The sequence below is a fragment of the Xylaria bambusicola genome (genome assembly GCF_022495145.1).
Source record: "Xylaria bambusicola strain CBS 139988 unplaced genomic scaffold F5B22scaffold_21, whole genome shotgun sequence".
Classification (NCBI taxonomy): Eukaryota; Fungi; Ascomycota; class Sordariomycetes; order Xylariales; family Xylariaceae; genus Xylaria; species Xylaria bambusicola.
Genome location: NW_025953574.1, coordinates 311,856 through 325,282, shown reverse-complemented (window position 1 = coordinate 325,282; position 13,427 = coordinate 311,856). Strand labels below are relative to the sequence as shown.

Sequence of the window (13,427 nt, the reverse complement as noted above, 5' to 3'; positions counted from 1 at the left end):
CCTAAACAACATATTCTACTGGGGGTTACACGACAGGGTGAAAACATCACCATGGCTCAAATTCCTCATCGACAGTCCCGTTTCCTGGAAAGACGGTGAAGATATGCTTCGAGGCGGGAGCTATTCTCCGATGTCAATGTTGATATGATTAAGCTCTTTCTAGACCATGGGGCGAGGCTCGATGATCGGACAATACTTATTCACGCAGTAATGCGTTCACATCTTTCATGTGACTTAGTGCCCCTTCCCATGCGCTTCATCCCTCCAGGCCCGTTGTTTGAGATAAAGCGCCAGCTTTATGCACTTCTAGTCGTTGAGGTCAATGCGAAATTCCTCCTGGAGAAGCAGCTTCAAATAGGGGAGGATGATCGCAGAAATGAGAAGATACAGAGCCTATTTTCTATGAGTGACGTTCAGGAAGTACAGCCTCATAGGCGGATTCTCCTAACTCACCCAACATTCAAAAGAATAAGCTAGAACCAACCCAATGCCATAGAGCAATTTGCCGAGGCGAGTCATGAAGACCCGGAGTGCATCTTAGACATTCTGGATGGGGGCAAAGACTTGTTTCCATATTTGGAGGAGCATCTGCTTGATGACGATGTAGATGAGGAGTCAGAGAACCTGAGCATGATCCTCCATGTCTGGGAGGCTTCGCCCAAGATTCAAAGTATCAGGCGGTATCTAGAGGAAAGAGGATACTACAAGCCGCTCGATGACCCGGCTGTCATTCAAAGTCCGATACCCATGTTTGAGGACGACACCGTGTCACACGCGTAAAACTGGCCATAAGGAACTTGAAGCAAGTGTACGAAGGGTCCTGCTGTCGTACGCGCCACTCCTATAGTTTCTCAGATTTCATAGAAAATCCCCCCGCGACAGCACTTGTATGCCCCCCTCCCCCTCCCACACCCTCCTTTTTTCTTTTTTTTTTGCTGCCCTTTCTGCTAAACCATAGCAATTTCTTTAGGCTTTAATAGGCAGCATTGTCTTAGACGGGTAGTTCTTGCCGTCTCTAGCGTAGGGCTACATTCTGAACTTCATCAGCATATTTGGAACCTATAGTACTATTTCAACTCCGGCCTAGTAGTAGTAAGTAATGCTCGAGCCGCGCCCTGTCTCCTCAGCCAACTCGGCGGGAAGCGACTCGAGTTCCTCCCGCGCCAATTCCTCGTCGTAGTCCTGCGCATGCTCAAAGTCCACCATACGAACAGCAACGCCACCATATCCTTCGTTAACAACAAAGTTATACCGGTTGACGTCTCCGTGCACGAGTCCCAGGTCTCCCAGCCCGTGCAGCCTCTTCAATAGAGCCGCGCATGGCGCCAGGTCTCCCGGGCCCGCGCATCTGCCTTCCAACTTCTCCATCAGGAAGCCTATCACGCGCCCGTTCTCCGTCAAGTGGCCCAGGAACTCCGGCGCAATGAGTGGACTGCCGCCGTCGTCGCTGGGTCGATGTGGTTGTTGTTGTTGTTGGGATTTCGTCAAGATGCAATAGGCCCAGGTCTCGCGGGTCCGGCTCGGGATCTGCCACTCAAAACAGGCGATCTTGGCGACCGCCGCCCCGCCCCGGTAGACCGTCTCGAAGACGCCCGAGTTGAGGCGCTTTATGCGCGGCAGGGACAGCACGTCGATCCGGTCCGCATGCCACGTGAAGGTGATCTCTCGCAAGGGATCGGTGTCGTCCGCGGTCACGGCGAGAGAGCCGTCGTCTGCGTTGCGCGCGAGTCTGAGCTTTCGCGATGGCGCATAGGCTAATAAATTGGGCAGCTGGGGGAGGAGGAGGTAGGGGCGGCACATGGTATCTTCATCGAAGACGTCGGTAGAGATGGTCAAGTAGTAGACTTGCTGTCCGCTACGGATGCGATACATGCCTTCCTTTTCATCAATTTCTTGGGAAAGTACTTCCATAGAGCCAGTTGGGACCGCGGCCGTCGTTGTATCCGGTGTAATAGTAGACATTGTATAAGCAGATAGGTAATTCTTTCTTATATAAAGTATAAATAGAAGTCGATAACGAGTAGCTCTATCGTAGAATTGCCCGCCTTTTCTAAATCGGCGCGTGGAGATTAATATGTAGTTAATAGAATGCGTTTCGATTTGCATCATAGCGAAAACATTCGATTCACCTGTTGCATAGTCACGCAAATAGGTTTACCCAGTTAATTTCACTAGGCTGGCCTGTTGGCGCTTAGAGATAAATACGCAGTTGGTAAAACTTGTTTCAATTTCAACGATGGTTGGACTATTATTTATACGCGTGTTGGCTAAGCCACCTGGTTCGTCTGTTGCCTAGAGGTACGGAGCGTGTTGAGTCTACCAGGCTAGCCCGTTGGCGCTAAAGATAAACGTGCAGTTGATAAACCCTATTTCCATTTCAACAATGGTCAGCCTATTAGTTACACGCGTGTTGGCTAAGCCACTTGTTTTGTCTGCCGCATAGCTACGGGGGCAGGTTATTTAATTGGATCTACTATGCTGGTAACATAGTGTTTTAAGAGATAGCGAGGTGATATCAGTAGATCAGAGAAGATGAGGCGCATACGTGGAAATACCTTCCTAATGTTATTATCCCTTTGACGCTTTAGCTGTGTAGCCTTCTTTAACCTTTTCGAATATTGGCACGCAGTTCGGTATTTCTAATATTTACACTTCACTTCCCCCTTACTTTGATTTTTGTTAGTAGTAGATCCTTCACGATGGCTGGAACTACTAAACTTCCCACGGCGTTGCTGTTGGTAGTTAGCATCGCCAACAACCAGTTCGAGCACGATGGTTACGAGACGTGTTGATCAAGCCGTACAAGTATAAAATGCCAGACAATGTTCCGTCAACTCATTCTGTTGTATCATCCACTTCAATCGCCATCGTGCTCGAATATCTATCCAACAAGAGCAACACTAGGATATTGCAAGAAAGCGCTCTGTTCTCTGTTCTCTGTTCACAGGTAAGCAAAACTCAAACCGATCGAAGTCGTCGAAACCACCACTGTTCATCTTACACTAACAGCAAACACCAGAACTACATTAAGTCTCGAGGCCTCGCACGAAGAATTTATCGCAACCAAACATGTGCACTCAGGTGTGGCACATTTACCAATGCGGGTGCAGAAAGAAGGGCGAGTTCAAACAGTGTGATCGACTGTATGACGCCCAGTCCAACCTGCGATGTGACAGGACTGTCCCTGACGACCTGGCTTCGCGCAACTACTGCCCATCGCATATGCCGACGGAAAGCAAGGCAAGAACAGAGTATATCGAGCGTCGTGGGCGTTGAGTTAAGGGCCCAGGTGAAACCATTAGTTGTGGGCGGCCGTTCGCGGGCGGCGAGCGTCGAGCGCGAGTGTGAGTGTGAGGCGAGGGTTACATGAGCTATGTAGGGTAGTGTGTTGGAAATCTGTAGTCAATTTTTGAGATTGTGTTATTCCAGGATTGTCAAGGCGATGGTACTCGCTCAACCTTCTTGCACATTTGACTAGCAAGCAACTGTTGTGCACCATAGCAATGTTGGATATGCGCGGAAAGCCTTACGCTCGAGTAAGCCCGCCTGACCATACCCAATAGTACACGATCAGGGTCGCAATCCGCCGGCACCATGTTGGCGATGACGTAGGCCGGTATCCGGCGACCTCTATGTTGGTTGAATGTCCATTCGCAACCCTTGCACCAAAGACCGTGTTCGAGGATGTCCGGAGTAGTAAGCGAGGGGAATGGAATGGATGCCATACCGAAATAGCGGTCAACTCCAGTATTCCCTTGATCTGGCACCATCAAGGAATCTAAACACGCAAAGTCCGAAAATATAGCTCGTAGGGATCTAGCCGTGGATTCAGTCCGCTCATTGGGTGGGCGCCTGCGTATGATGGCTTCTATAGCATCTCCTGGGGACCCGTAGATTGACATCGCAAGCTCTTTGGCAGCGGTTACACTGACAAGTCTGTATGATTTCTGGGTAGGCTTGCACGCGACCCCGTAAGTGCCAGGAATGCTGAACATGACGGGCAATTGCCGGACCATCTTGGGCGATAGCGCGAAAGTCTTGGTGGCAGCCGTTGGGGAGACGACCCGTCGCGTTGGCTTGGATCGCAGACATTGCCAACAACACCTTTCGCACGTCGGGAGAAACAGGTAAACGCCATACTCGGGACACGTCGCACAGCGCTCGTTCCGGAGAGCATTGTGAAGGTCAGATGCCGAATGGAAATGAAGCAGCTTCGTCCGACTAAGGGCTGCTAACGCGTGTGGTGCATGTTTCATGACATCTCGATATGCTGGGAGGGAACATACTATATTCTTTCCTTGAATGGAAGCGCGAGAAAAGCTGATGGAGGACTGGAAATCGAGGCTCATAAGCACCTCGTATAGCAGTTCGACTGGCAGCCTGTCGAGAGTTCCGAGGGACGAGGCACGACTTTGGAGGCTTGGTTCCATGGGGTTTGGCGGATCAGGGATGGTAATCATTGAATAGAGCTGGTCTCTTAGCCGATGGGAGAGACGAGAAAGAAGATCCGCAGGGACATCCTGGTAAGACATTCTTTAGGCATTTAGACATTAGATAGCGCTCGGCGGGATTGGCGGAGTGTTTTATTTTAAAGAATCCGAAGAAGAAGGTATTGATCTGTGTCGAGGGGGTCTTAGACACAAACTGTCAGCCACGAAGCCAACAGTAGACACCGTTCATACTCACGTCTTGGTTAACGGTTCAAGCTGAGACCGTTATAGGGCTGGAACTTTGAACCCTCAAAGCAGTTCATTTCTCTCTCTGCATACCTAAGATAATGCATCCATGGCCACAGGCAAGTTCAACCAACAGTCTCCGTGACCTGACGGAAAACTGGCTGAGCCGATCTGAGCCTGAGCAAAAAGCGGCAAATGCGCTAGGCCCAATTGTTTCCCGCGCGCTAGAAACTATGATGACTTAGCAGCTAGTTGAGCTGGACAACTTGTTTCATCAGGCGCAGCAAGTTTCAGACTGTTCAGTCTTACCTCAGCTTCAGGAATCAAACTAAACACCTTATTCCGTCGATACAACTCCCAATGCTAACCCAAATACTTACCGAGGTAGCCAGAGTAAAGGCTGACTGGGCATTGATATTCGCAATCCTATTGTTGGCCAAGTACAGCTAACCTGATAGATCTTCATAAGACGTATAAGGTTAGCCCAGAACCGACATGTTCTGAAAAGGTCAAACCTCTTACTTTCCCCCCCTAAAAACAGTTAGGCTTCCAAGGCTTGACACTACAGTCGGACCCAGCTTGCTTATGCTCCGTTTGTACTTATAAGTAGATGGTCAAAGAGATCCACCTGCCGCATGCCGTCCGCACCCGCATCCGCGCCCGCATGACCTCATCATTATCGACGTTCGCCGGAGGAGACTGGAATTTACATGTCGGCCGAGGACGTTACAGTCGGAGGTTGTAGTTACTTATTTTAGTAATAGGTCAAGACGCTCTCCCCCGCTCGTATTCCAGAGACTACCAGCTAGGCTCATTCATTAGTCACGTTATTTGTAAGCTCAGCACCTACCAGCCTGTTTCGTCTCACTCATAACACCGAGTGTGTGGTACACCTCTAGGATTGTGTGTATTGTCGGACTAGCCTTAGTACCGAAGTCCGTGGGACTGTACGCTTATATCAATACCTGAACTTCCTATTTCTTTCAGTCTGAGAGCTTGGTGCCGAAGTCTTGGGAACTGTACACTTATATCAATACTTGCAGTTCTTTCCATGCAAGAGCTCGGTGACAATACCCCTGGTGACAAGAACGAGTGTGATGAACACCATCGCCCGCTTACAGCTAAGATCACTTACAAGAGGGGACTTCACAGCCAATAGTGTAGCCAATAAACTTCATTTAACCACCATGGCGACGGCACACAAGATTCACATCACGCCCGACAACACCGGACTCTGGTCTATCAAACAGACTAATGCAGGAGCGAAAAAGACGACTGAACTACTGCAGAATGATCTCGAGGTTCGTCAATTCACTGACTATCATTTCCATATATGAGAGGTTGTTGGTGATTCATTACAAGCTAACATGTCATTATCATAGAAACACCACTGCTTCTTCAATAACATGGGCTTTCACGATCAGTAAGCTCGACACATCCTGTAAAAGGCACAACACACTAACCTATCATTTCTCTAGTATAAGCCATCATCTGCTCGCATTGTACGGCATTGGTGCCTCAGCAGACCACATTCAGATGGCGTACGATGATAATACCAACTACCAGAAAGCGCAATATGAAGTCCATCCAGATCAAGTCAAAGAGCTGAAAGATTTCGAAGTGGCGAAGACGAAACTCGGGAAAGAGGAGTGAGTTAACTATTGCCTTCATATGACGTCTCACACTTCATATATACAAAACAGAGACGAAGACAAGGTAGGATCATTCACTTATCTATATAGGTACTACACCGACTTCCTGGCCTTTTTCCAAAATGAGATAGAGGAGAAGGGTTGGCAAGCAGTCCTCAATGAGTATCTCTTCAAAGGTGATGAGCGAAGCGAGGATTTGTTGGTCCGCATGTTCGCAGGTGAGTCCCCATTACCAACGAAGCAGTCACCTCCCCACCAGCGTCAACTTAAAATGACCTGAAATTCCCCTTGCTAATTCACTCGCTCGCTCAGGTTTCTTGCATCCCCTAATCCAGCTCATGTACGGCGTAGAATGGCAACAGCCAGCCATCGTAGCAATGGGGCTGGCACAGGCAGCCGTGCACAAAGACAATCTGGAGAATTTCTTCACAAAGGCGGAAGAAGCCGCGCGGGCGTCTTCAGAGCCCATGCCAGAAATTACAAGCCTATTTGAAGAGGTCGCCGCGGATGAGAAAATGTCAAAATCTGCGCGCATGAGCGATGAGAATAAGATATATAACGGCGTTTTCAAGCGCGCCTGGGATGAGGCCATCCGCATCTCAGCGAAAGTGAAGGTCAAGCCTGAGGAACTTCATGAGAAGACTGTCCAGATGTATAATGCGAATGTTTTTGAAGCTGCTTCCGCCGCTCTTCGTCCGGGGAAGGAGGTGCGATTCGATTTCTTCTTAATGTGAGTACTCTTACATACTCACACACACACACACACTCTCTCTCTCTCTCTCTCTCTCTCTCTCTCTCACTGTGCGCACTACTGTAAATTCCACCAAGCATCCAGATGTCTATCTCACAAATGGTTGCCATCCATAACACACAAAACTTCATCAACTAATAGAACTCATCCCACAGGCACCACGTAAACATATGTCCAATACTACTATCCATCAACGCCCAAGACTGGATCCCAACAGCATGCAAAGTGCGCCTCCTAGAATGGAAGATCAGATTCGACCTCCTTGAATACGCAGCGCGGGGATGTCCTCCCCTCTCCCTAGAGAACATCAACTCCTACATCCCCAAGGAGCAAACTCGTGATAAGACTCGCGCTGGTAAGTGAGAAACATTCAACCCACCCCCATCGAGAAAAAAAATATTCTACCGAACAAAAGATAAGACGACAAACATAATCCCACTAACCAAAACACATCTCCATCACAGACCTACTCCCACGAGTCTACGCCCTCCACGACGACGGCCACGTCTCAAAGCTAATCCGCGCAATCGGGATCTGCCACGACGCAAGCAAAGCCCACGAGGACACGGACAAGCCGTGGCTCAAGATCAAAGGCGAAGCTCTCTGGACCAAACTATACCAGATGGTCCTAGACTCAGCCGAGGGCGACGGGCCGAAATGGGTGCGAGGCGCAGGTGACCCCGAAGCATGGGAGGTAAAATAAAATCCCCCGTCCCCCTTCCTCCTTCCCTGTTCTTCACATATCGTCTATACTCCATCTCATGTCCTTGCATTATTCATGCTCAGCCTCGTACTAACCCAGCCCGCAAATCACAGGAAGTTCCCGACAGCAAAGAGGGCCAAGGGCGCCTGTAAGCAAGCAAGTGGATGATGGGCCATATGACATTTCGCTCTCACGAATGACGACATACAACTCCGCTCAAAATATCCAATCTGTTACTCTTTTTTTTTTTTGCTGTATTCTATCTAGCCCTTGAAAGAAATGAAAATCCATATGAACTATGCTTAAACTGAAGCTCAATTTTCAGGCTTCTTTGCAATTGAAAATGATTCTCGGTGCTCGAATTCCATGCGCGTAATAGTGTACAGTACTTAAGCAAGCACAATCTAAGTCGTCGGTGACGACGACCTTTTCTTCCAAACTTTAACAACTTTATACATCATACGAATGGGAGAGTGGGTTTTACTTTGGACTTCGTGATGCTCTAAGCCGACCAGATACAACCCAGGAACAATACTGCCAGAAAGCACCACTTGTCAGGAGAGCTCAGATGAACATATATGTATACAATGCACTTAGTTTGTACACGGTGTGGTCAGCTAACTATGATAAAAGCGTCGCAGTCCTTAGGTATAATAACCCGATGATAACCACAGACCCGGTAATACTGCGTCAGCATACGATAAGAATACTCCTATCGGATCAACATGACCAGCAAGCTCTGTCCTCTATATGGGCAGTGTTGCTAGTATGGGGCACCCGTGCATCACGCTCGCATATAGTGGTTCTGCCTGAGCTGCCACCTTGCTCTTCATCGTGTCCCTCCCGTAGTGTGCATCAGTCGACTTGACGCTTCCATGTCTCAGCAACCATGCAGCCACATGCCAACCCTGCTGAACAATACTTAAAACAGTGGATATGGGTCCCTTTCGCTACATGCGAGGGTCGTAAGGATGCTTGACTCTGTCGTGTTAAAAATCACGACAAAATAACGGATGTGATTGTCACGGAGTAATCTTCCGTTTTTCTCTTTGGTTTTCTTTTACCTGAGGAACATCTCCCCGCCGTTTCTGTTTGTTCGGGTACGGTCCATATGGTCCAAGCCCAGCATAGCATCATCCTCAATAGTATTTCCTTCGTCGTACAAAATATCATCTGATAGGCGCGTAAGCAAACATAGTAAGTTAGTGGACAATGAAAACTCACCATCTGTTATGTATGTTGGTGTCTTTTGATACTTTCGCACAATAGCAAACTTGATTTTCTCGAATGCTTTGCCTTTTATGCCTGTTCGCTTCTCAAGGCGCTTCTTGGTCTCTGAAAATACCTCACCCTGAGAGGGGTCAATTTCAGTTCAGTGACAAGTTCAAGCAGAAGAAACTTACATCCTTAAGAAGGAACTTGAAAGGAATGCCGTGCGTTCGGTTCGGATCGGTTTGAAAGTGGATCACCTTGATGAAGTCCTGCTCTGGTGCGTCAATCTCTTCCTCTGGTACCCGTTCTGCTATTATGTCGACGTAGTCATTTATACTAAGAACAGGATAGTTGGGCACAAGCTCGCGAAAGAGCTTATGATTATGAATCTCATAAACTCTTATTCGCCCACCTTCGTTCTCGTCTTTGATCTGTGCCTTTTTGACGAGTGCTTGTATGAGGTCCTCGACATGTCCTTGTTTGCTCACAAGAATGTCAAAGGTTTCCTGAGCTATTAGTTACACTATATTCAGCCGTGTGTCAGAGTGGTTGACTTACATCTTTGGTGATTCCCTCACTCAACCACGTTATTTTCACATTCTTTTTCGTATCGAGCTCTGCAAGACTCATCTCCAAGACTTCGTAATAAAGAGAATTGGCTTTGGTTTGGAGGCTCTGCTGAGTATAGTTCTGCGGGTTCAAGATCTGTGCAAGCGTGGCGTTGGGTACTCGTCGTACCGCCCCTTTTGGAGCGCCTGTCGAAGCATTCGCAGTAAAGAATCGCAAATGCGTCGGCTCTATGCTAAGATGCTCGCCAACGCGTTCAGCTAGCTGATCGTAGGTGACCTTCGAGCTCAATGTCAAAATGAAGCTCTCTAAGTCAGGATTCTCGCACCGTGGGTGAGGATCCAATCGAATTTCCCGCTTGAAGCAAAGGAAATCATAGAAACTCTTCGCGTCGTCAAATCGATCCCAGCGCTTGGGCTCCTCCGAAGTCTTGTCTCCGAGACGGGGAATTTTCCCAAGTACCTCGGCTGGCGATTTGCGCTCGCTGATACGCTGGAAACATATGATGTCACCATCTTGCAGTTCTGCCGCCTTAAGGCTCTGCTTAGCCTTGAGCGCCTCGATCATCGAAGGTTTGATTTCTTCCCACATAGCCAACTGTTCTCCCGCAGGTAATTTCTCGCCCCAGCCCATCTTCTTGGCAATCACGGGAACCAGTTCTTCTATCTTCCTTTCTTTACTGACGTAGATATGACCAATACCATGAAGCTTCTGTTGCTCCACGTCGAAGTGCTTAAGGAATATGAGGATAAGGTCGTTCTTGACAACTACTCCATTAGCATTACTCTGGTACGTCGGCCAAATCGCATTGCCTTGAGAATCTACTTCATCAGTAACCTCGGCCCACACGCGAAGCACGCTGTCACGGCTGGTACCCACGGCGCGCGAAAGAGTTTCTTCGATCGATGGCCGGAGATCCATTATTGGTTGATCGGGGCGAGTTGTTTTATTCTGACGATTAACCATGATCCAAAGGCGAAGCCTCTTGGGGTCCTGGCCTAAGTCTTGGGCAATTGTTGCTACTGCTTCCTCCATAGAGATCTGTTTCCTCAGCTTGTAGAATCTTGGCGCAGCAGGATCATCCGCTGGATTTGATTCAAAATTGGTGAGGTCAGTCCCAGGATGGTTCTTGAAGGCATCTTCCGTGATAACTTTGACAGGAAGATAGAGGTGTTGCTCTTCGCGCTCTTTGCGCTTGGCTTCCCGAGCAGCTGCCTCTTCATCCAAGCGCTTTTCTGCGAGGCAAGTCAGTAAACAGGTGTATCAGAGTTTAATAGCGGGGTAATATTACGCAAATGAGGCGGAGAGTCCTCTTGATTTACCGGAGTCAAGACTTGGTCCAGACGAGATTCTCGAATATATACCAACATATACGCATTCATTTGACGCATAATAGGTGTCCTCTTTTGGAACGCTGATCGAGGCGGTATAAGCGAAGGTTTGTATTCACCACCAAAGTTCTCCTCTAGAGTTTCTCTCATGGTAGCTTTCGTGACTTTGTCATCGTCAAATTTGTAGAACCAGCCATCCTTGTTAGGCTTCAGGAAGGCGTAATAATGGCCAGCATTCAGGTCACCGCTGTGTACTAGCACACCATGTAATTTGTAGATCCATGACTCAGATTTATCTGCGTCTTTTTCGAGGTATGGTGCGAGATCCACTCTGTCTGGGAACTCGAAACGATCATTTATCTTCATCATCGTGTCGCGCTGAATGTCATACTCGAATCGTTTTAGGTGCAGATGCAATACTTCCGGAAAGCTCTTGAATACAACACCTTTGCGTGCATCCTGGTACTTGTGTTCGTCTCCAGCCCAATACTTATTATCACCATCCAACGTCTCTTGTTGAATGTAATCTTTGAAGCTCTCTTGCAGGTTAGGGATACCTCGAACGTTGAGTTGGATATCCCAGAAATCTTCAATCCGACTGGACTCATAATCGACGTTGATGCAAGAGACATATGTCTTAACCTTTCCACTTAGCATCTTGGGAAGTGAGTCTTCAGCAGCTGTTCCTTTCATCTTTTCCTCCATGCGCTCAATGAGTTTACGTGACAATTCTTGTACATCCTGCTGTTCAAAAATATGTCGCGTATCCCAGCCAAATGATCGCGTCAATTCGTTAGTTCCAACGGCGGAGTTAGATATTTGCAATTGGTAGAAAAGTCGCTGCAGGGTATATGCACTGTTTTGGATACTCTCATCTTCCGCCGTGGGTATTTGGTAAACAGCCTGTGGCCCAGGTTGTCAGCCTTCTCACGGCCACCGCTAACCGCTGTCTAGGACTGACCTTTCTGAATGCATTGGTAAAGTAAAGGGATTGCAAAAGCGAGTTTAGATAGCATGTGGCGCCTTGGTTTTTCAAACCAACAAATCCAGTCTCCTTCTTGGAATCATAGTTGTTAAAGTTATGCCATAGGACACCGGTTTCGTCCTCCACAACACGAACGTACGCAGTTATGTTGCAGGCATCATCTTCGACCAGCGGGCGGCCAGTGTTATTCCATGGCTGCTGAAACATGCGCCGGAGCTCGAGAAATCGAGTGAAGCCCCAATCGCTTTCTTCTTTAGTGAAACGATGGTGCGCAGTATGATGAGCGAAAAGAGAAGGGTCGTTCATGTTCCACATCACCAGGCCAAATTGTACACAGCAGCTCCAATCATCCGGTACACTGTTAAGGTCGTCGAAACCGTGCTCAAGGTATATCGAGGATTGGTCGACGTTGTTGCCGAACGGGAAAAGGAGGATGCGCCTATTCGAGGGGTTAGGAAATACTGTGGTGCACATTGCCATCATACTAACCATGGGTAGCCGCCAGCTTGAAATGTAGGACCGTGTTCCTTCTTAGCAAGGCGACTCCAATTCTCGACCTTCCATGTATTTACTGCGTCTTCTAGTATCTTAGGTTCTTCAAGAAGTGGTGGTAGGACAATCTCTTTCATGGCATCATCTGCACAGCATCGTTAGCCCAAGCAAGCAGGCATGTGGTCGGGACAGCACGCACAGTCTGTAGCTAGAGTGACGCTCTCAAGCGTCTCCGACTCGTTGTCAAGCTGGTCGGGTTCAATGATAGCAACCTGATCCCTCTCGTTCTGGGCCGGTTCGACGACCATGTCGTCTTGTGAGTCGACCATCATGTCGTTCGGGGAGTGAATGTTGTGGTTGTAACTCTAAGGTAAAAATTTTGTCAGTATGACCAGAGCTAAAGAGCTACAGCTGGGCAACGATAACAAAGACCGGAGTATATGATGATATCGGGAATAGCGCAACAGGTAAAAGAGTATACACGAGGATTTAGAGCCCCAATGACAGAATGACCATTTGGCACGACAAAGTCGAGCTAGGAAGAGGTAGAAAGGAAAAAAACTGATCTAGAAACCAGCTAGAACCAAAGCATAGCCATAAGGGAAACGAGCAGAGAGGAGAAACAATGAGGAAGTGTGGGATGGATTAGAGGACTGAGTGGGCTCACCATTTCTGCGGCGGGTGTGACGTGAAAACTCGGGATGGCGGCAGGTAGGTGGTCTGTAGACGTCAAACTGCACCTGCTACCCACCTATGTATGTAAGTACGCAGGCAGGCAGAGACGGCAAGCAAAGGCGGCACGGCAATGGACCAGGCAATAGACCAGGCGCCGCAACGCAACAGCGATAGCAACGGGGAGGCAGCAATGGGGCCAGCAACGTGCTGCGCGGGAAACACTACCTAGGTAATGGCAGAGGAGGGGCGGCTCATGAGGGCTGTTGAGGGCTGTCGAGGGCAGAAGGCGACGAACCGATACCTAAGATAATACCGCCCTGAGTGGTCCGAGAGGGATGCGTGGTATGGTATGGTATGGTACGGTACGGTACGGTACGGTACGG

At 48.5% G+C, this 13,427-nt stretch overlaps 4 protein-coding genes across 4 annotated transcripts; 1 reads left to right on the top strand and 3 right to left on the bottom strand.

Annotated features, from left to right (window-relative positions):
• Window positions 1–904: 904 nt before the first annotated feature.
• Window positions 905–2,229, bottom strand: F5B22DRAFT_607273 (alpha-galactosidase A). Its single transcript, XM_047974976.1, has one exon. It carries the CDS (start codon window positions 2,107–2,109, stop codon window positions 1,084–1,086), a length of 1,026 nt encoding a protein of 341 aa, XP_047830714.1. The 5' UTR covers window positions 2,110–2,229; the 3' UTR covers window positions 905–1,083.
• Window positions 2,230–3,285: 1,056 nt separating this feature from the next.
• F5B22DRAFT_189313 (F-box domain-containing protein) lies at window positions 3,286–5,226 on the bottom strand. The gene is made up of 3 exons (XM_047969480.1): window positions 4,986–5,226; window positions 4,687–4,907; window positions 3,286–4,617 (listed from the first exon to the last, which is right to left on the bottom strand). The coding sequence occupies exon 3, from the start codon at window positions 4,530–4,532 to the stop codon at window positions 3,435–3,437; it is 1,098 nt and encodes a 365-aa protein (XP_047830713.1). The 5' UTR covers window positions 4,533–4,617; window positions 4,687–4,907; window positions 4,986–5,226; the 3' UTR covers window positions 3,286–3,434.
• Window positions 5,227–5,587: 361 nt separating this feature from the next.
• Window positions 5,588–8,096, top strand: F5B22DRAFT_189165 (HypA protein). The gene is made up of 8 exons (XM_047969479.1): window positions 5,588–5,977; window positions 6,059–6,099; window positions 6,155–6,325; window positions 6,419–6,546; window positions 6,641–7,058; window positions 7,235–7,434; window positions 7,544–7,773; window positions 7,896–8,096. Exons 1-8 carry the CDS (start codon window positions 5,774–5,776, stop codon window positions 7,932–7,934), a joined length of 1,431 nt encoding a protein of 476 aa, XP_047830712.1. The 5' UTR covers window positions 5,588–5,773; the 3' UTR covers window positions 7,935–8,096.
• A 746-nt stretch (window positions 8,097–8,842) lies between these two features.
• On the bottom strand, window positions 8,843–12,701 carry F5B22DRAFT_636444 (cysteine proteinase; the record flags this gene model as incomplete). Its single annotated transcript, XM_047977283.1, has 8 exons — window positions 8,843–8,955; window positions 9,007–9,133; window positions 9,186–9,500; window positions 9,553–10,796; window positions 10,853–11,795; window positions 11,854–12,316; window positions 12,367–12,514; window positions 12,569–12,701. 8 exons carry the CDS (start codon window positions 12,699–12,701, stop codon window positions 8,843–8,845), a joined length of 3,486 nt encoding a protein of 1,161 aa, XP_047830711.1.
• Between the last annotated feature and the right edge of the window lie 726 nt (window positions 12,702–13,427).